The sequence below is a fragment of the Phascolarctos cinereus genome, unplaced genomic scaffold, assembly GCF_003287225.1.
Source record: "Phascolarctos cinereus isolate Bilbo 61053 unplaced genomic scaffold, phaCin_HiC Scaffold_2;HRSCAF=192, whole genome shotgun sequence".
Taxonomy (NCBI): domain Eukaryota; kingdom Metazoa; phylum Chordata; class Mammalia; order Diprotodontia; family Phascolarctidae; genus Phascolarctos; species Phascolarctos cinereus.
Genome location: NW_027555625.1, coordinates 160,503,802 through 160,526,940, shown reverse-complemented (window position 1 = coordinate 160,526,940; position 23,139 = coordinate 160,503,802). Strand labels below are relative to the sequence as shown.

At 41.0% G+C, this 23,139-nt stretch overlaps 1 protein-coding gene across 1 annotated transcript in view; it reads right to left on the bottom strand.

Moving 5' to 3' along the window:
• RRBP1 (ribosome binding protein 1) overlaps positions 1–23,139 on the bottom strand; it is a 93,754-nt gene that overhangs the window by 24,497 nt on the left and 46,118 nt on the right. The window contains exons 5-10 of the mRNA XM_020986443.2: positions 21,162–21,284; positions 12,169–12,321; positions 10,969–11,087; positions 6,165–6,318; positions 2,100–2,238; positions 84–262 (exon numbers count right to left, since the gene is read on the bottom strand). Coding sequence (XP_020842102.1) covers positions 84–262; positions 2,100–2,238; positions 6,165–6,318; positions 10,969–11,087; positions 12,169–12,321; positions 21,162–21,284 — 867 coding nt within the window. The remainder of the gene's footprint in view (positions 1–83; positions 263–2,099; positions 2,239–6,164; positions 6,319–10,968; positions 11,088–12,168; positions 12,322–21,161; positions 21,285–23,139) is intronic.

The window sequence follows — 23,139 nt, the reverse complement described above, 5'->3', positions numbered from 1 at the left end:
AGGCTCCCAAAGAACTTGGAGGAGATGTGGATAGCCCTTGCTGAATGCAGGCTTACTTGAGAGAAAGGGAGAGGAGTCCTGACCTGGGTGTCTTTGGCTTCCTTGGCCTGGCCAGCTTCCAAGAGAGCTTCAATGGATTTAATCCTTTCTGTGAGCTTTGTATTTTCTGTACTGGACTCCGAAAGCTTTCCTTTGAGTTTATTCAACTCTTCAGACTTGCTTTTCACCTCTGTTTCAGAGGACTGTAATTTGCTACGAAGTTCTACAGAAGAAAAAGGGTGGGTGGGGGAGGGGGAGAAGACGAATAAGTGAGACAGTCAAGAAAGGACTACCCAGTCTGTTCTCTCCAGAACTTATACAGTATCTGCTACCGTAACACCTTGTCTCTCCTGCATCTTAGTTAAAGGGGCGACAATGCTTAGGGTTTTAAACAGGGAGGTTTAAGTACAATAATTACTTGCAGTTAGATAGTCTTTAAAGGTTTACAAGCTGCTTTTCATAGCTTATCTAATTTGATCCTCATAAGAGCTCTGTGGGGCAGGAGCTATTATCATCCCTAATTTAGAAATAAGGAAACCAAAGCTAAGAAAGGCTGAATTACTTGTCCAGGATCACATCGTAAGTAAGTGTCTGAGGCAAGATTTCTTGAACCCAGACTTTCTTCTCTATCCACTACACACTATGCTACCTAGTAAGAAAAAAAAATGATGATTGTATTAACTGCTGAAAACACAGACAATAAGCAGATAGGAAAGAGCATTAACTAACCTGAATTTTTCTATGAAAATAAATGGGACTATCTTTTATAATTATAAGAGAAGGGGAAAAGGCTTCAGACTATTACTCAAACGCTATAAAATGAGGCTGGGGATTAATTTAATTTGGAAGAATGGCACACGAGAATTTATTTCACTTTGGTAAATTCAAACTCACATGAGAAGAAAAAGCAAACTGGGATGATATGACTAAGTTTATTCTGCAGAAAGTGAAAACTTTTCAAAGTTCAAGCTATTTTTTATTTGGGTGATTCCTCCTTATCCCCATAGTCTTTATATCAAAGTCAAGCTCCCAGACTTAGGAAAGCATGCAATATGATTTTCATGCCTTACCCCAGCACCCACTAAAATGTTCTGAAGCTCTAACCACTCTCCTATCCTCACCCACTCACACAAAGCAGAGTTGAGGAAATTATACCAAACCCTAGAAGGATGGTGGTACAAAGAATTCACATCAGGAAAGTAGAAACCTCATCAAGTCTGCATATTTTTGAGTTCTGCACTAGTTCGTTGGATGTATCAAGGTGGGGACCTGCAAAAAGTGCATCTTCTGAAGTTAAGTTTCATTGGTGTGCATAAGTCCCATCAATTTCCTGTGCCTTCTCAGGAAAGAATTCTCATTCAGAGCCATCTTACTAGAGTTCATGCAGCTGGTTAAAAGGTAGGTCTGGGGTAGTTCAGATAGATTCTTTCATTGGATGACAGCAAGTGATTTAATCTCCCTGGTCCTCCGCTGAAAAATGAGGGTGTTGGACTAGATGCCCTTTTGAGGTGCCCTCCAGCTCTAAACAGATGACCCTATGAAAACAGAAGCCTGCCTGGAGAGGTGAAGGGACTTACCCAAAGTCACAGGGAGAGCAGGTGGCAGAGTCACAATTCAAATCTAGGGGTTCTGCTTCAAGTTCAATTCTTCCCCCCTATTTCACTGACCCTGGACTTTTTCACCACTGGAGATGGCGGTCCTATGATTCTCTGACTTTACAAAGAACAATCCCTTCCTGCTTCCAACTTGAGACAAGGCCAAGAAATAACCATAGGAACGCTGTACATGCTCACGAGCAGTCAAGCCCACACCTCAACTCCAGGGATTCATTCTTCTCACAGTCGTGAAGATTTACATCACGGGAGGAGCTGGCCGGAGCCAGAGTGAGGGAGCATGGGTATGCCTCAGGCACAAAGTTATGGGGGCGACAGACTGAATGGCACTGGAAACAGGCAGGAAACGTAGGCACCTCTAACTCTTAGAAACGGCCGTGAGCTTCATTTGCCTTTGCCGCTCAGTTTCTAACACACAGGGACAGAGAGGTAATAGAATTATCTAACCAGCAATATTCTGCTGATCTCCTTTTGCTTTCTCCAAGTCCGCCAAAAGATTTTTGTAGCTGGATTGGGATTTGCGAAGCTCTCCGCTCACTTCATCTAGTCTCTTCTGGAGGGCATCTTCTTTTTCTTTTTGAGAAACCTGGAAGAGGGAGAGCAAGGACAAAAAAAAAAGAGAGAGAGTGAGAGGAGAAGTTGAATTCCCAAACTTAGGAAAGCATACAATATGATTTTCTTGCTTTACCCCACAGCACCCACTAGAAAAAAAATTATGTTGGCAGCCTTGGTTTCCTCGGTATGTATCTTTGGAATCATATCTTTTTTTTTTTGGTGAGGCAATTGGGGTTAAGTGACTTGCCCAGGGTCACACAGCTAGGGAGTGTTATGTGTCTGAGGCTGTATTTGAACTCAGGTCCTCCTGACTCCAAGGCCAGAGCTCTATCCACTACGCCACCTAGATGCCCCTGGAATCATATCTTGAAATTTGCAAATGCATTTTCCTGCAGTTCATACCCCTCAGCCAAGGGGAGTGAGTGCAGGAGGTAAAAAAGCCAAAGCAATTGTTTGAACAAACTCTGAATATACCAGTCCTCAAAAACAAAAAAACTGAGAGGCCCCAGGCTGTCTCACCAATAAAATTACAGGCACATATTTTAAAAAAAAAAAAAAGAGTAACTGTTTGTTAAGAAGGCATTCTAAGCTAAAATGGGATGGCAGGCTTTCCTTTAATCAGGATTGCTCAACCCCAGCCTCTCTTCCTTTTCTACATAAAGTGATTCCAGACGACAAAGGCTGGTCTGACTTGCACACTGAAAACAACAGAATGCTACTCACAACTAGAGGAAAGACATCAACCTCTACAATGAATGACAAGGAGTTAAAAGCAGGACTGGAAATAAGCAAAACCATCCTCAGAGGTTTTTTCTTTTAAACTATGTCCTGAATGTATTCTGCACAGTGGAAGTTTGTGTGCAGCTTTAGAATGAACAACATTTTCCATAATAAAGACATGATGGTGGAACAGTTTCACTCAAATTCCAAAGGAACAAATGAGGAAGGAATGTGGTGATGTGGCCTTCCAGAGAACTCCTGAACAAGTTGGTTTTTCTGCTCCTCATCAGCTGACCTGGAAGGGAGCAAGGAGAACCTCTCTCCCAACATGTTCCCAGGCAACACCAGAGAGAGGCAACTATTCTAAGCAGAACTACTGAGTAACTTTTTTTTAATCAGTCTAATGTAGTCAGCTACTTTCATTACAGAGGTTCTGAGTTGCTGCCAAGCCTTTCTATCCATTCAATGCTAACTTTAAATAGAACATTTGGTCAGGTGAGCAAATCAACATTAGAAAACGAGAGCATTTTTTCAAAATCCAAAGAAAAATGCTGGCACATCTCTTAGAGTGAGAGGATAATCATTTTCTTGCTTAGTAAGAAACGCTTAGAGGAAATAAGGAGATTGTAAAAGACTACCTCCCTACCCTCAGTGTGCTCAAGACACTGGGCCCAGGCAAGCTTCATCCCAGAATCCTGGAAGGTATGACTGATGAGTTACTCTCAGTAACTGAAAGACCAGGGCCTGAGAATAGCATAGGAGGCCTGGAGGAGTAGGGTAAATGTCTTCATTTTTCCAGAGAGAGAGGGAGAAAGAGAGAGACTGAGAGACAGAAAGAGAGAGAGGAAGAGAGTGGAGTATGCAAACCATGGGATGGGAAGCTTGACTTCAAATCTAGTGACATTCCAAAACATTCTATTTTAAAGGGATGATCTGGGATGTAGTCTGTTCACACTAAGCCTATCCCCCTCACCCCGAGAGGTGAAGAGGAGGGACATGCAAACAAATGCAGTAAAAATCATTGATGAATCACTAAATACAGCCTCTAGATATGGCAGAAGGTTGCGAACCCATGAGCTCCTCCTTACCTAGCTTACTTATAGGCCGGTGCATTCTATAATGGTATATCTGTAAAGGGCTCCAACTGCCTCTGTCCTCTTAGGTACAAAGTAGTACCAGCCCTAACCTTACAGGGCACTAGAAATCAGGTGTCACTTCTGGGTAGAGTTGCTTTCCTGGAATTATTCTATGCGTTGCTGCTTCATTTCTCAGTCACTCCTAGAAACTACAAACTTGTATTTGGCATTTGGAGTCCTGTGGTTCTCTCCACATATTCTATGTTCAAGCCAAACCAGCTTACTTATATCTCTTGCCTCCGTGTCTGACACGCTCTCCCTCCCCATTTCTACCCCTTGGAATCCCTAGATCCTTCCCCTTTCAAGATTTCACACAAGTGCTTTCTCCTATAAGAGGCCTGGCCCAATTCCCTCACTGTTATTTGCTACACCTCTGCTGCTCCCCCCCACCAAATTTGCTTTGACTTTATTTTGTAGTTATTTTGTATTTAATTATCCATATACATATTTCCTTTCTCCAGTAGGAGGTAAGCTTGTTGACTGTAAAGGACTGGAATAAAGAGGTACTTATTAAAACCTTGATGAGATAGCAATCCAGACATAAATGTTGTTAGGCCACGAGCTCTGCAATAGTAAGATAACTCAGTGAGACAGGCATGCAAGAGGCCTGCTAGATACTGAAAAAACCCTCAGATGTTTCCAAAACTTCAGTTCATCTACTAAAATTGCATGTGTCATGATGGGCTGAACACAGACACATCTGTTTTCTTCTCACTACGTTCCACAATGTTGCCAGTCAGAAACAGAATCGGGTTTCAGAGGCAGCCTCCTTCCCTTCCCAGAGATCTGTATTCTTGCCAGGAAGGAAGAAGGAAGATATGATATGATGAGACTGCTAGAGATGCTGAAAACCTAAAGAAAACTCCAGCCATGGAGAGCTCACATCCACTCAGATACCAGGAAGCTTAAGTCTCCACAACAGGAAGCCTTAATTGGGAGAAAAGATGGTTTCCAATAAGAAAAGCAAAAGCTTTAGATTCAAACAGTCAAAGGGATGATTCCTGAAATTAGTATCTTAAGCTACTGAAGATAGAGCCATACCCAAAGGATAAACTACCCCAACCTCAGATTTAAATTTAGGAAGGAGTAAATGTAGACCACTAGGAACAAATTACACGCTTCTCTTTAGGGAAAAAGAAAAACTAGAAAAAGGAAAACCTCAAATACCATCCATAAACTAGACAGGCTCACAGAATGTCAGAGCTAGAAAAAACCTTGCTCAAACACTCTTGTTTTACAGATAAGGAAACTGATGCCCAAGGAAGCTAAGTGACTTGCCCAAGGTCACCTAGCTAATTATGGAGCAGAAGTAAGACCAGAACAAGTTCTCCCAACTACACCTAACTGCTGTAAGCAACTTCCTTCACCCATGCTTTGATGATCCCACATAAATAGGACCAAAAGCACCTCAGATAACAATTTCGTCTTCATCCAAAAATCCAAACAAAAAAACTGGCCCAACAGGAAGGTTTTCTCAATACCTAAGTCAAATTCCTCCGAATATTATCTGTTTCCATTCCCAAGCTGCATTTGGGGCTTCTGCTTTTTAGACACAGACCTTCAGAAGAGAAGCGTCCTAATCAGTTTGGATGAGACTACATTAAATTCAGAAGGAAGTGGTTGGCATTATTCTCCTTGTTTTTATGAATGGTCAGATACGTAAAAGCCACTTCTGATTGGGAAAGGACCCTATTCTGAGGCAGTCTGCCCCCACAAAAACAGAGCTTATACAAGTGGGTAAAAATAAGCCAGGTTTTTCAAATAAGAAGTCACGTCTCCACAGCCAATTAGTAGTCCCCAAAAAGAATTTGAGCCTAAGTAAGCCATTGTCCAGGGTTCCTTAAAAAGAGATGGCCAATTCTTTATGCTAATCTTTTAATACTATCCCGCTGTGCCTCCAGCAAATTCGTGCATTTCATTCATCACAAAGGAGAAGAGCTGAGTCAGGGTGGACAGAAGGGACCAATTCCAACAAGGTTCCTGGAAAAGGAGTCAGTGGGCCCAAGCGCAGACAGACAACATCATCTCTCCTCATCACACACTGCGCATGGCCCCAAAGGGACTGAACCAACCCATGGGAGGTACCAGGCCCAGGCCTCACCTGCAGCTGATGGACCTGTTTCTCCAAGGTTGTGGCTTTGCTCTCCAAGCTCTTCTTCTGCTGTTCCTCCTGCTGCACAGCCTCAGACTTTTCAGCCACTTCTTTTGTGAGCTTACTACACTCTTGCCTGAGCTTGGCCAGTTCAGCATTCTGCCTGAAAGACAATTATGTCCTTGGATCAGACTGAGAGTTCATCTCAACGTTACAAGCTAATATCCTTGAGATTCCTAGGCTAATGAGACTAACTCTTCCCCCCATGCCCAAAACAACACAAAATAGAATTCCAGTGAAACATGAAGGGCTTGGTTGGAAAATGTAAAGTGGTCCACAACTGACTCAGCCTCTCATGATTTTTCTCCAAGACAGTGACTAGCTCAGAAAGTGAAGAGTTCTGTAATGGAATACTATTGTGCCATATGGCGGACAGTTTCAGAAAGATCTGGGGAGACTTATATGAACTGATTCAAAGTGAAATGCCAAAACCAGGAGAACAATTTATGTAACAACTACACCACTATAAGAACAAACAACTTTGAAAGCAATGAGAATTCTGATCAATTCAATGACCAACCATGATTCCCCAAGGACCAATGGGGAAATATACTCAGAGAACAGAATGAGACATGTTTTTCTTTTTGGACACAGCCAATGCAGAAATTTTTTCTGCTTGACTCTACATATTTTTTACATAGGCTTTCTACCTCTTCAATTGGGAAGCGGGATCTATTTTTGTTCATTGAAAAAAATTAATTTTAAAAAGTAAATAGTTCTATGAGCCAGATAACTATGCGTTAGGAAATTTACAAAAAATAATTCTCTCAAAAGAGGCATGTAGCACTTTAAAAGAGAGTGTAATTCAATGGCTACAATAATGTAATAGAAAACATTAGAAGACATCAGAATTCAAATCAATGCAATGATTGATCTAGATTCCAAAGGTCTGGTTATCAAATACCTCCCACTTCTCAACAGAAAGGTGGTAGAGGAGAATGAGGCTTACTCTTGTCAGACATAACAGACAGTGAGTCAAAATATCAGTTTATTTTCTCATTATATTTTTTTACTTATAAGGAAAGTTTTATTGGGAGGAGGAGATAACTGAAAAGTGATATTGATGTTAAGAAAGAGTGTAAATGTAATAGAAAAATAAAAAGCACTATAAAACTTTTTAAATGTTAAATTTAAAAACAGATTTTTTTTGTGACAAGTGAAATACATTTTAGAATTCTCTGGTTTAAAAAGAAAAAAACTCTTAACTATGGGGGGGAACACAAAGTTAAAAAAAAAAGTGTGTTCATCAGTAAGGCTCAATTCCATGAGAGCTGTCCTGGAATTTTCTAAGCATTCAGAGGAGAGGGAAGTGACAAAGCCTCCATGTTCTCGTTTCTCCTTACAGTGCCAACAAGCTCTGCAATCAGGGATGAATTTTCCTGAATTGTAAAGCACTCAGGCATCAGTGCAGAATGTGCTTTGTTAATCCACATCTCCCACTTTCTCAGCTAATTTTGTGAGCCGAAGAAAAGAGGACTAATGAAGGGTCTCATAAAATACTCATTGAATCATAGAACTTGAAAGCTGGAAAGGACCTTAAAGATTATCTCTGTTTGACCTTCTGATTTTCCAGATGATAAAAACAGGTTGGGGAAGGGCAGGGGAAGTACTAGGGAAGCGGGAAAAGGATAAAACAGAAAAATAAACTGTCCAAGGTCATACAAATATTCAGTAGCAGAACTGGGATCAGAACCCAAAGGTTAACTCCCAAAGAGGCCACCAGACCATCTTTACAACATACAGTTTCCAGGGAAAACAAACATGGCTAGAATATTGTAAATGCAAAGGAGAGGGGGGAGGTTCCTTAAACTCAAACTCAATGCTGTGTCATTATAATGATCAAACTTGGTTCCAGAGAACAGTTTGGGGAGGGGGGGGAGTGCCAAAGGAAGGGCAACTCCTTCCTTTCTTTGAAGAGGTTGTGGGGCAAAGGAAGTGGAATATTACATATACTGCAATATAAGAGTGATGTGTTAGCTTCTTTTTTTTAATAACTATTTCAGTAGAATTGGTTTCCTTTGTAATCCAGTGTTTTTTATTTTGTTCTGTTAAAAACATTCTTTTTTTCTTCTTTCTTTTGAGACTTGGTCTTTCTATCTCACCAAGCTGAAAATTGAGTGGCTACTCATGGGCCTGCTCACAATATGATTGGCATGGAAGCTTCTACCTATAACATTTTTCAGACCTGGGCTGATTTGCTCTTTTTTTGGTCCTTCACTGGGTTGGGTCTTACCATATTGGTGCTGGGCCAAAAAAAAAATATATAGTTATATATTTAAAATATACAAGTAATATAGTATATATAATAGTATGTTGTTATATATTATAATTACATATAAATAACATGTTATAATTATATATAAATATTGTATATTATAATATATAATGTGATGATATATGGCATATAAATATATATTTTAAAAAGAAAATTCATGGGCCTCAGGTTAAGAACCAGTCCCAGAGTGAGGAATTTAGAGTTCAAGTGAAGTTGTACCACAGATAGAATTTTCCCCTCTGCCTCGAAGCATAAGCATATACAGAAACAGGGGTAACATTCAAGGCATGGGAGGACAGTCAGAGTTCCTCTGCCTAAAACTATATCTTCTATTTGTCATCATTCAGGAAATGGCAACCATAAAGATTCAAGCTCAACAGTTGAAACACAAAAGAAGATAATGACATACACAGAGGAACTCAAGACAGAAATAGCTTTACAAGGGCCCTTCTTCACCATGAGGAGCACTGATGAGAGAGCTAAGCCCATTAGCTTACAAAGCCCATCCAACACAGTCACCCTCCCTCAGCACAACGAAGGAAATTTTGAGGGATTTCTCCTTCTCATTTTCACTTCTTCAAATACATCAGTCTTTACTAGTCTTGTGATACTCTTTGTATCCATTAAGACAGCTAAGTAAATGGGAGCAAGTATCAGAATCTTAGAATGAATCACAGCAAGGCTCTTTAGCTCAAAAGGTCCCTAAATGGAAGTGAAGATACCGCTCAGGCAAAGACACTTGTTTAATGAAACTGCTATGTACTACAACAAAGTTAAATGCTGATCTCAGAGGTGGACATAGTACCCAATGTATTATTTTCTTAGCCATACAGCTTATAGGGAAAAAATAATAACTGCTTGGCAAGTTACATCTTCTTGAGTGTTACAAAGCAGTGATTAAGTACCCACAAATGAAGATGAAAATGGGATCATTTGAAGCTGAGGACCATGCTAGAAAACTCACTGTCAGGCAGCTAGCTGACCAGCTCTGGAAGTCCAGACCTTCTATAGCATTAATCATTAACTATGGCCTTTGAAAAGTTGCTTAACCAATTTGGAACTATGCCCCCAAATTTACTAAACTGTGTATACCAGTTGACCTAGTAGTATCACTGCCAGGTCTATGACCCAAAGAGATAAAAGAAAGAGGGAAAAGACCTATGTGTACAAAAATATTTAAAGCAGATCTTTTTCTGGTGGTAAAGAACTGGAACCTAAAGGAGAGGGGTCTCCATCTGGAAAATGATCAAACAAATTATGCTAATGAATATATTTCCAGTCCTGGTTTTAACTCCTTATAATGAATTTTATTGTGCTGTAAGAAATGATGAAAGGGACAGTTTTGGAGAAACCTGGGAAGATTTGTATGAACTGGAACAGAATGAAATGAACAGAATCAGGAGAAGAATTTATACAGTAACCAAATTATAAAGAAAAACAACTTTGAAAGGCTTAAAAACTCTGATCCACAATGACTAACCCCAATTCTGAGGGTGATGATGAAGCAAGCTATTCATTTGCTGACAGAAAGGTGATGCACTTGGGGTTCAGAATGAGATATTTTTTGGACATGTTTTGTTTTACTATGCATACTGGTTACAAGGGTTTTTTCTTTTCTTTCTCCTAATAAACAAAGGAAGAGGGAAGTGGGAAAAAGAGAAACAGATTTTGTTCACTGAAAAAAATAAAATTTAAAAATACTTAAGTGAAAATGAAAAAAGTAGTTTAACTTTTAATTTCTGCTTTGATTAATTTCATTCTATTAAGGGGGACATTAATAAAGTCTACCACTATGGGAAAAGTTCTTTATTTGTCATGGAGGAAAATCTCTATAAGATGTCAGTACCACCCAGTAACACAGAGGGCACCTAACAAAATGCAAGGTCTAAGTTTCAGGCCACAGAAAATGACATGATCTCCCTCCTCCAGCCGTCATTTGTAACACCATCACCTTTGTCACCTACATAAGGAGCCAGGGGGAGAGATCCATATTAAGAGCAAACTTGATGGGAAGAAATAGAAAAACTGACCCTACGTACACCTCATATCTGTGATCACTAGTACAGGAACAATGCTTCTCAAAGGAAAAAGTTAATGTACACAAAATCTACTTAATGCTCTCCCTCTCTCTCTCTCTCTCGTGCCCTCCAATGAAGGGATTCATTTTTTTACAGAGTGCAGGGGTCCTTAACTTGAGGTCTAAAAGCCCATAGATTTCAGGGAGTCTGTGAATTCTTATGGGGGAAAAAAATCACACCTTTGTTTTCACTATTCTCTAACTGAAATTTAACATATCCTGCAATTATGAATTTTTTTAAAATACTGCTCTGAAAAGGGGTCAGTAGGCTTTCACCAAGCTGCCAAAAGGGGCCAATACATAAAAAAAAGGGTTAAGAACCCCTGGTTTAGTGTGATTACAGGGCTATTCAGCAAGTATATTCAAGTTTCTACTTCTTATGAGTGAATACTAAAGCTTACTTGCTCTCGGTCTGACTGGTTGCTTGATTCAAAGCATCCCTCAGAATTGAGTTCTCTTGCTGTAAACGAGCCAGCTGTGTGTTTGGTCCATTCTCCAACTGCTCTTGAAGACTTCGAATCTGAAAATGAATTTTAGAGGATAGAAGAGCATCAGTCAACAATGCCTGAGGGAAGATACGGCCCCCAAACTTGCTTTCTGCAGTATGGCATCTGGGTTGCAGAATACAGCTTTCTTCTTGAAAGCCCCTGAATGAGACTTTTTTTAAAAAATCTATTTCTTTCTCATTCCTCATTACTTCTAAACCTTTTCACTATAGCCTCTCAGGCTATTAGAAAAGATTCAGGCTAGAACCTCAGAAACATTCCCTGCTTCACTTCTTCTGTGGCTACACTGTTTGAAATTTGTATTATGAGATAAAACAAGTTACCACAAACCAATAAAACCTCTTATCCTCAAGAGGAAGACAAGCTTCCCTTTCCTTCTCCTGACCCATTATCACCTTGCAAGAGATCAAGCTGAAAGAAAACATCTGTAGCCGATGGTGGAAAAACCAGTGGCAAGCCATGGAACATAACAAATAGGATTTTCTGCCCTTCCCTCTGCTCATCTTCTAAAATAAACAGCTTTAACAGTTCCTGAACCTGAGATAGACACCACAGAACCTCATCCCCTCTCCACAAAGATTTTAATGCTTTCCATTTTCCAAAGTATTTTATCTCAGCTGATTCTCTCCACAACACTACATGGGGTAGGTACAACAGGGACTACTGTCCTCACTGCTGAAAGGAGGGAACTAGATCAGATTGATTCAGTGATTGGTTCAAGGTCATATAGGGCCAAGACGAGAGCTCAGCTCCCTGGTGCTTCACACTTTTTGATCACACCCAAGGTAACAGTCCCACCTTCTTCCACAAGAGTTTTCAGATCCTATATTCCTTTAGCCCCACTTTCGCTGGCTTCCCTTCTTGGCTTATATGACACTCCCCCCTAAAATGAATGTAACCATCCAAATCCTTCCCATTCTCCCCCACACCCCATTCTCCTACCTCTTTTAGAAGTGACCCTGGTATTTGGGCTGTAACAAAAACTGACCCAGCAGAAATGGATTTCAGGTCCTAGTCTAAACCAATTGTCAGACTCCCACTCCCCAGAGCCCAAAGCTCTCTGCCATGCAGCCTGCAGGATGACAAACGCCTCACCTTCCCCTGCAGCTGCTGCACTTCATTCACGTGGTCCCGGTAACTAGCTTTCATGCGTGCCTGTACAGCCACAATCTCTTGCTCCCTGGCCAACAGCTGTTTTTTCACATTGGCTTCCCCAGCTGCCGCCTTTGACTTCTCGGATGCAAGCTCCTGGGGGGTGGGAGGGAGGAGAAAGGAAGAATATTGGTTTTATTTTTGTTAGAGCTGGAAGCAGCTTATCAGATGGGACCTGAGAGCACCTCCAAACTGATGACATAAAGGAGGCATCATCGAGAAGCTGGGAGGTCACATCAGCCCAAACTTTTCTTAGAAACCTCACATATGTTAAGTTCTACAATGCAACCATGTTTGCTCTAAGACCCCAATGTGGGATTCTGGGGAAAACAGAAATGGCAGAGTAATTTTCCATGTACAAGAATCAACCCCTATGTAGAAAGCTACATTTATTACTTGGCAACTGTAAAGTAAGAAGAGAACAAGGATGGGTGTGTCCATGTAAACTGCATCAAATCATTCTGATCTTGACATATATAATAGATTTAGATAAATAGTAGGATATTTAAAATTGCAAAAATTCCAGGACCTGAGCTACTCAAATTTCCCCTTAAATTGTCACTATTTATTAAGTGGAATACAATGGGCTTTAATAGGGGTAGAGAGAACAGACAGGTCCTCTATTCTCACCCACACCAAGACTAAGAACCAGGAATTAGAAGAGCAGCAGGAGTGCTAGGTCCCATATTTGCTCTCCTGGGCTGACTCTAGGGTCATGAACTCCTTACTCAAACTCCCACTTCCCTTTACTCTCTGACTTTTCTCATCTCTTTATAGATGCCCCCAAACCAAAGCCAAGAAATCTTACACAATCCTTTTCCACTCAGGGGCACAATTCACTTCGTTTTCAGATTAGAGAAAACCAAAGGACTAAAGGCTTTCCCCTAGAGCAGAAGAGAGAAGGATCATCTGGATGGGGAGACCCAGAAAGAAGCAAGGTCTTGGCTGACCAAAGTGGCCACTGGATGCCACTGTTGTTCTCCATGGGGCAACTAAAAGGGCAGAATGGGCCAGCCACAAGTTATGAGAACTAAAGAGGACCTAGCCACCCTATGGGTATTCTCATTGATGTCCTTCCCCACTCATTGACCTCTTAACACCTATATCCAAGGAAGGTTAAAAGATTTTCTGAAGCTGGCCAGGAATCTGCTAAGTCAAGTCTACCTTCTCAAATTTTTACAGAGGTAAGTGAGGGAGGAAATAACATTCACAGCTTGGTACAGCATGGGAAACAAACACTGCCCCACCACCACCAAAAAATCAGAATAGAGAGAATCAAGATTCAAAAGCACAAAGTAAGCCCTTCTACCTTAGAGGAATAGGGGTTACCCACATTTCCCTTAAAATCTACCCAGTTTGGGGGCAGCTAGGTGGCGCAGTGGATAGAGCACTGGCCCTCAAGTCAGGAGGACCTAAATTCAAATCCAGCCTCAGACCAAACACTTGATACTTACTAGCTGTGTGACCCTGGGCAAGTCACTTAACCCCAACTGCCTAAAAATTAAAAAAAGAAAAGAAAATCCAGATAGGCTAAATTAGATAGACTAAGCAAGAAGAGTAATGACATTTAAAAAAAAAAAAGAAACAACAATTCTTGATGCCTGAGGAACAGGAAGCAAACTTCTCCTCTGACGGGGCTTCCCTTCTTCCTGAACAGGAAATGGAAAAATGATAACCTCAAGAACTGAAGATTCCAGGACACTGGAATCCCCATCTTGACTTCATGTTCCTGGGCCCCATGCAGCTGCACATACTCTGGGGTACAAGAGTGTTTCAATATAGAATGCCTCACATTGGTCTCTTTTACACCATGTACCAGTAATGTATTTCCCTTAATTCTTTGAGAGGAAATACCATTCCAAAGCAGCAGCCCTTAGTCTTGCCACCAAGAACCCTTATCTCTGTAATCTGAGTTTCATAAACCCTCCGCATCTACACCCTTCCCACCAGAACACACATTTATGCTATGCCATGCTCTTCTCTAATTTCTCATGCCCCGCAGCTGACACAAGAGTGCTACAGGAAAACCCCCTAACAAGCCACAAAGGACTACCAGACATCTCAGCAGCCCACATGTCTGTGGCAGGTGTTATGAATCTTACCAGTTACTCTTCTCTAGAGCACGTATACCCAAGCATCCAGTGGGACATGGTCAGCAGTATATACTTTGCCACTATTTGTATGCATTAACTCTACACTTATACTGTTGACATTTTTATATGTCCATGCTGTCTTTCCCATTATAATGAAAGCTCTTTGCAAGAAGGGATTATTGAATTCTTGGTACTTGTATTCCCCAGCCCAGGACATGTCACATAGTATGTAAGTAAATTCTTGTGGATTGACCGAATCATAACTCTACCTGAGATTTAATGGCGCATCCATCCCAAAGCCATCAGTAGCCAGCCAATATTTTCTATTTTAAGGTTTTCCAGATCTAAGAAAATGCAGCTTTATTTGAATTCATTTACTTAACCCTCTTTAAATTCTTTTTCTTAAGGGCTATCAGATGTTTAGCGACTGCTGAATCCTCCGCCAATGTGATTTGGCTGCAAAGAGCTAATGCTCTTTTCTTAAAGTTTTATAACCCCAAGTTCATTGCTGATAGTGTCTTCTGCCCCAAGCATAGTTTTCTTTGATTTCTCACCTGAAGAGAGAGCTGGGTGCAGAATGCCATTTATCAGAACTGAAAACAGAAACTCTGCTCTGGTTCTGGGGTGTGTCTGGGAGAACCTTTCAGGCAACAGTCCAAAGGACAGGATCAGTATCCACTAGCCAGGACCCAGTGAATCTGCAGCCAGGTGAAGCCAGAATCAGGCTGGTCTGGTCTTAGATCTGCAACTTGAGACCTTTTGTGTTCACATTAAGTCAGAGAGTGACTGCACCCATGCTTATCACCAAAAGGTCTCTGATCTAGAGATTCAGAAAGGGCAGAGGGGCCAGCAAGAGAAGACAGTTTCTGCATTCAGAAGGTCAGTTCTGGCTTCAGAAGGAAGAGATGAGAGAAGGGAGCTATATGAGAGACAGCAGGGATCCTTGCAAAAACACCCAAAAAACCAACCACTTTGCACAGCTACCCATCCAACGCCTGACTCAGGAGGCTCAGGCTCTCCAAAATTTCAAAGTGGATGTTCTTAGTGTTCCCTAGTGTTTGAGGGGATATGACTCTCCGTTCTCATGCCTGGGGAAAAGAAGTTGCCAGGCTCTAATTTCCCTGACATTAGGAGTAGCATCTGTCTGTCTGTCTCTCTCTCTGTCTTTCTCTCTGTATCTGCATCTGTCTCTCTCTTCCTCCCTTGTCGGGAGATTAAAAAATGAGCTTTCAGGAACCAAGAGTCTGAGCCTGCTGATTTCCAATGTAAGCTTGGTATAAGAAGAATCTTTTTTAACCCAAAGCTTTGGTTTAAATTTATCTGATTTTTACTTTTTCCAGAAGTAAAGAAGGGAACAGGGAACAAAGACAGGCTTTGGCAGACAACTCTCTGCAGCAGTCCATTATCTTCCCTGCTGCACAAAAAACAGAAAGGAGACGATGACAGAAGATCCCTAGGTTTGTTGTCTGCTGACTTCACAGAATGAAACTGACTCAGTAGAGTCATGTTTTTCAGGCTCTCTTCCACCAAGGTCTCCCATGTATATGTTAAAAAAAATTCCTCCACAGAGGCAACCAAAGAGAGGGAGAGCTTTGTTAAATGATCCTCTCTGACTATTAATATCAAACACAGCATAGAGCAGGGAGGCCTATGCTAGACCAAGACACCAGAGCGTCTCATGAGGACATCCTCCCTAAAATCCGCAAGAAAGAGAAGTCCCTAGCAATGGTGAAGTCCTCCTTAAGACAGTTCTCAATAAACCAGTTACCAAAACCTGACTGGGAGAGAGCCCTTTTTGTTCTGAGAAGCAGAAATTACAGAAATAGGTCTTAAGATCACAGACTTAGAGCTAAAATGTACCTCCAAGTTCATCTGGTATAGCCTAACCACCCCATTTTGCAGACAATGAAACAAAGGCCACCAAAGGTTAAATAACTAGTATAAGATCACACAGGCAAAAGTGGCAGAGCCAGAATCTGAACTCAAGTTTTTGTTCTCTAAATCCAACTGCCTTCTTAAACTTGACTATATTATGGGAAGAAATATCATAAGACAAAACTTAAGTACTTAATGTAACCTGAATTATTTCCCCTCCCAAACAATTCTAAGAAAAAAAGAAACTATAACCTCATAGCCGAGCACTCTACCTGGGGTGTGTGACTGTCATTTAATTATTTTACATAAACCCTAGCAGCACAGCGACTGGATAAAACATTTTTGTTTTTCAAAGGAGGCAGTGGGCAACCAAGAGCAACATGTGAAAAAGTCCTAACTGGATTCTTGGCCAAGATATAGACTATGGCTCCTCTCAGGAATACTATCTTTTTAAACCTAAAAACCAACCAACCAAACAAAAACCAAAAAAACCCAAACCCACACACATATACAAAACCAACCAAACAAAAAAACCAATCCTCGATGCAAACTCATATGACCCTACTAAATCATTGAGGGACTAGTTCCTCATTTCTTTTTTTTTTGGGGGGGGGGGATAGTCAGTGCATTTTATTTAATAAGCACAGCACAAAAATAAATAAAAATAAGGGGAGAGAATTAAATTACAGCCAGACTGAGTCTCATGACTTTGTCAGATTATAAACCACACATACTTACACACACACTACACATACATACAAAATGAGACAAATAAATTAACATCCACAATTTGTTCAAAGGAGATCTACAGAGGAAATTGCACTAAAAAAAAAAACAACAACATACAACACACGCACATGGGTAATTAGCAGTTTCAAATATACAGCTGTGGATCATTTCAAGTGGGGGGGGCAAGGGAAATAGAGGAGAAATGGTACATTCTTTTTATTGCAACTTTAACAATTGCTGGTAGTTCCACATTTCTTTAGGCCACTATTGATCACCACCAGCAGACGCAATGTTACTGTAACATACAGGAAGAACTGCAAGTATTCTAGGGCTTTTAAAAAATGTTTATGGAGTTTTCATATGATCACAGATTTAAAGCTGGAAAGAATATTAGAGGTCAGAGAATCATAGGACGTTAGAGCCAAACCATCTAGTCCAACCTACAACTGAACAGGAATCCTCTTTACGATATGCCCAAGAACTGATCCAAGCAGCCGCTTCCCTACAGACACGCAGCAAGGGTGTGCCTGCCATCTCCTGCAGCCAGTACCTCTTTGGGATACTTAATGTTAAGAAGTACCTTTTACTCCTAGATCAGGATTGCAACAGAACAAGTCTAATAACTCTTCCAGATGACAACTCTTCATATGTCCACATGTGTCCCCCATTCCCCACCAAAATCTTCTCTTCTCTAGGCTAAATATCACCGATTCCTTCACACCCTTAGTTAGAAAGATCCTTTCATCACCCTGGCTGCAGTCCATCCTCTCCAACAACGGAAAAAAAAAAGCATGAAAAAGCATTAATAAGTGCTTACTACATGTCAACACTATGCACTGGGAGGTACAAATAGAAAGGGCTATGATGGACTCCACTTTTAAGTGGCTCATAACCTAATTGGTGGAGATAACAAGCAAAAGAAAGGTCAACTACAGGGCAGATGAGGAGACAGGAAGACCCTAAGGGGGTTCAGCTTCAGGGCAGATGGCAAGGTATAGGGGTCCTTAGTTTATGTGAGTAGGCCAGATAACTGAGCCAAGGGACTTCAAGATATAGAGAAAGGGCCTTAGGAAGCAATGGCAAGAATAAGGTCTAGGGGTCCTCCATCCCATCAGAAGGAATAAAGTTGTGGCCTTTATTAAGTTGAAGTTGTGGACAACTTATCCAAGTTATGGGAGCAGTCAAAACAGCCTAGGCAAAGTGGGAAGGATGCCCCCAGTGGTGACAGGTATTCCTACCACCTGTCATTGCCTGAGCTGAAGGAGAGGGAGACAAAGAGGCCTGAGAATACCAGCATCTGACCAGAGCAGGGCTATCTCATTTCCTTGTCCCTGGATTCTATGACTCTCAATATAACTTTAGTTTACAGTCAAGTATTTTCCCATCACACAACTGACTCATGTAGTTTGTAATTCACTAAAATCCCAAATCATTTTTCAGAAAACTGCTGACTAGCTGTACCTCTCCACTTTTATACTTGTGAAGTTGACTCTTTTTGAACCTAAATGTATCACTGCATATTCATCCCTACTAAATTTCATCTTGTTAGGTTCCATCATTCTAGCCCATCAGGACCTTTTCAGATCCTAATTCTGCTCCTCTTGGTGTTGTGCCGACTGCAAATCTGATAAACATCCTTCATTATATTCGCCACAGTGCCTTGCACAGAGCTGAATAAATATTTGCTGAACGAACAAATGTTCTGTACAAGCGACGTGTTATCTGTTCATTATCCATATTTATCTTGCATTTTATTCCACATCTGTATGTTTTTCTACATGATTTCATGTCAATGTTGTTTGTCTCAGCCTGTACGCTCCTACAAGGATTAAAACAATTCACATCTCTGTAACTTCTCCTGAAGTTCCCCTCTGATGCCAGTAATCCTGGAACCTCCTTATTTTAAACCTAAAGAAATGAGGCCCAGAAAAATTAAGTGAATTGCTTATGATCACCCAGGTAGCAAATGGTACAGCTAGGACGTGAACCCAGGTTCACAGGGCTTAGTCCTGTGCCTGGAACATAGTAGGCGCTTAATAAATGTTTACTAAACTGAATTGAACTGAAATGAATTATAAACACAATTTATCTATTAGAGGTCTCCCTTCCTCTAGATACCAAAATTTTCTCACTCTCTTCTACTAACAGTAGAACCAAAGCCCTGCCCTCACCTACTCACTCATTCCTGAGGCTGAAGTTTTCAAGTGAATCTTTTAAGTGTGGTATTTTTTAAAAGGTGGCATGTGAAGATATACCCCTAAGAAGGTCTAGGCAAATCGCAAAATATTAATGCAATGGAATATTATAGCACCAGAAAGGGTGATAAATATGGGAGGGGAGAGAATTACAAAGAAATAGGCAAAGACTTAATAACAGAAATAGGCAAAGACAAAGTGATGTAGAGTGATAAAAGCTAATTTTGTAAGAAATGCATCAATTAGGTCAAAAAAAAAAGAACTATAGCAACAAAACTTTATGACTATACACAAGACACCAATGTGAAAGGGACAAGGCAAATAAATCGCTTTATGTAAAGTTTTTTGTAAATTTTTAAGTAATAATGATAATAGGTTTCCATTCAAAGTTTTATTTGCAATTTTATTCTTTTGTTCATTTGATAGATGATTGGCATTTGTTTAGATTGCTGTAATGTTTGTAATTTTGAACAATTTTTTTAAGAGAGCAAATGTATCCTTCAACAATGTGGACCTTCTCCCCACAAATCAAGGGGGAAAGAAAGCAAAAGGTTGATCCACACTTTTCATGGGTGTATCATCTTCAGATGGTTGCCCAGAGATACACACGTACAAAAGTTAATGAGACTTAGAAAAAGTCCCTGAAGGCCTGACCTTTAACACTGACGAAGATGAAACCTTCCCAAGAGTCCTTTGACTTCCACCCCTCTCTGCTCAATTTCCCCTATAGTGGTCATATGAAATGATAACGGAACTGATAAAAGCCTGACTTATTTTATATTCCTTTACACAGGAAAGAGAGATAAGGAGAAAACATCACTCTAAGGAGAGACCATCTTGGACCTTTCAGTGTCTGTATCAGCTCGGATATACGACACTAACATCTCTGTGCTCACCTAAACAGACAGACCTGAGATAATGCCCAGATGAACATGCCTACAAGGACATATCCTGATTGAAGAGTATTCAATCAACAAATACTAGCCTACTACATGTGAAACACTGTACTATGCCTTATCAATGATAAGAAAATTGGCTGGGGAGGGGAGAGATGTAGAAGTCACTTCTGAATTTATTTTAACTATAATTCACAAGGTATAAGACTAGACTAGTCTCACCCTCTCAAATTTCCTGACTGATCCTCCTGGTAAACAGGTGCTAGCTAGCAGGATGGGAGATGATGACTAGACTTCTCAGTTCACTAATACATGTAACTCCTGAGTGAGGAAACTCTCACTACCAATGCAAGTTGGCATCATTTCTATAACTTACAGTCTTAGGAAGAGCTGTCTAGAGCATTGAGAGGTCAAGTTATTTTCCTGGCTTCAAGGCCAGTAGTCTATTCACTACAATATCCTCACAAGCAAGCATTAAAAGGAACAAAAAGTGGGGAGAGGGGAAGGAAGGAAAAGAAGAACTCATGGATAACTGAAATTAAGATAATCTACTCCATCAAGTGTTTACCATTTCACAAAAATGTCAACCAAGAAGCCTAACAAAGCGTCCATCTGGTTTAAGCCAGATATATATAATCAGTGACACTGCAGAGCCCAGCTCCCAAACTAGGTACCAAGAACAGTTAGCATAAGTCTCATCTGCCTAAGAAGAAATAGAAGAAAATCAAAGACCTCATCCAACTCTGGGTTTCTTCCAAGTCTTCAGACAGGTGGGCATTAAAGGCTAGCAACCTAGTCCAAGAATCTGCTGGGCCAACCCTAACCCTAACAAACAAGAGAGGGATATGAAGTGTTGGTGACAGATTAGATATTTTTCAATGGATCTGGGATCTCCTCCATATAGGCACTACCTCCAATAATGAAGTTTATAACCCAAGAATTCTTGTCCAGGCTCTCCTATCAAGCTGCCAGAGAGGAGACACCTCAATGGACATGTAGGGACTTTCATCTAGGTCTCTTCCTACTGTCACCAATGGAGTACATGGGCTGCCTGGCAGTTTCCTGATTCAATGAGTGACATTATGGCTCTTCTCACTAAACAGGATAGAAGGAGGGATATGTTTATAGACACACTCCATGGAATTTACCTTATTAAGTTCCCTTAGTCTGTTTTTGGCAGCAGCAGCATCCTGTTGTTCAGTGGCCAGCAGCTTTTCCTTCTCTTCCAGTTGTCGCTTTAAAATTGCCACAGGATCGCCTTTTTGAGTAGCCTATCAAAGCACCAACAGATTCAAATTAGTATCTAAGAAATGCCTGGTGGCTACACATTCTACTATAGTTTCCAGGACACAGCAGTAGGAGGCACTGTAGTCCTACAAGGACCAAGACTGCCAAAGAGAACAGTTTACATCCTTCAGGTTTCAAAGGGCAACACTAACAACTCATAGGTTTGTAGGCTTTAGGGTTTATTTAAAAATCAAGTTGCCAGACACTATCTCATTTCTTCTTCTCAACAACCCTGAGAGGAGATGCTATAGGTTTATTATCCCCATTTTACAGAAGGCAAAACAGAAGCTTGTGGTCACACAACTTGAAGTCATCAGAGGTGGAATCACCTCTCTCCTGACTCCCTATCTCTCCACTACATTAACTCAGCTCACAATTATGGAGGGGAGGGCATTACAGGAGGTCATTTGGTTCAGTTCTCTGCCTGAAGGCCATGTATGAAAACAATACTTTTCAAGCAAACAACTCCTCGTCTCATTAAGAACCAAGAATGTTAGAGTTAACTATACTAGCAGAAATGTATTAATTATTTCTAAAAATCTTGGACAGCCTTCTCTTTATTATTGTTTATAATCAAGTGATAAACTGTAAGTAATACGTTCCATGAATGACAGTGGCGTGAAGGATGGACTGGAGGGTGCAAAGAGCAGAAGCAGAACGACCTCTAAGATTACTGTAACAGCTCAGGAGATTAGGAACAAAGATCTGGATTAGGGTGGTAGCAGCTGAAACACAGCACAGGAGACATGTGGGCAAGAGGTGGAATAAACATACCTGGGTAGGAGAGGCGAATGAATGCCAAAGGTTAAACAAGGAAAGCCAGGTGAGAACGGTGGTGACATGAGCGAGGAATTCAGAAGGAGTAGGTTTATAAGAGGAAACTTTGGTCCAAGACACTGAGTCTGACATGCTAGTGACATATTCACATTTAATCTTTTACTGTGCATTCAACCGCCACCAGATGGCTTACAGCAATCTCCTTTTCTCCCCTCTCAGAACTATCACCTTACTTCAGGCCTTTATCACTACTTCCCTGTATCACAGCAGCTCCTGAACTGCCCTCCCTGACCATCTCGCCTCTCCCCTCTCCGATCCATCTCCAAAGAGCTGCCAAACCAACAGCACTAATGCACAGTGCTGACCGTGTTACTGCCATCCACAAGACATTTCAATGAATCCCTACTGCCTCTAGATGACCTGGTCTCAACCTATCTTTCTAGCCTGATTTCACATTACCTTCCTCGCTCCTGCTGTACTCCAACCCTGGCCAAACCAGCCCACTTGCCATTCACTATACATGACACTCCATCTCTTCGCCACCCAAGGTGTTAGTGCTTCACACACACACACACACACACACACACACACACACACGTTCACTTTGCATTTACTTAGGTGTGTGTGCTAGTTGTTCCCCTCAGTAGCATGTAAATTCCCTGAGGGTAGGGACTGTCTCCGGTGTCTGTTTCCTCAGCCAATAGTCCAACATTTGGCACATACTAAGTGATAAATAAATGCCTATTTGAACTGAACTGAATGTTCTACAGACATTGGTCAATGGGGGTCTAGAGAGCAGAAGAGAAGTATTTATTAGGGACATGAAAGTCATCTGCTCAGATACATTTAGTAATCACTTATTACTTGCCGGGCACTGTGTTAAGCATTGGGGATACAAATACAAGGAAAAATACAGTCCCTGCCCTCAAGAAACTTACAATCTAATATGGAAAGACCATATACAAAAGAGAGTTGGAACGTGTTGGGGAGGAAGAAAGGAGAGGGAAGAGAAAGGTGGGGTAAGTATCTGACACAGGAGCATGTTGTTGAAGTCTGGAAAGA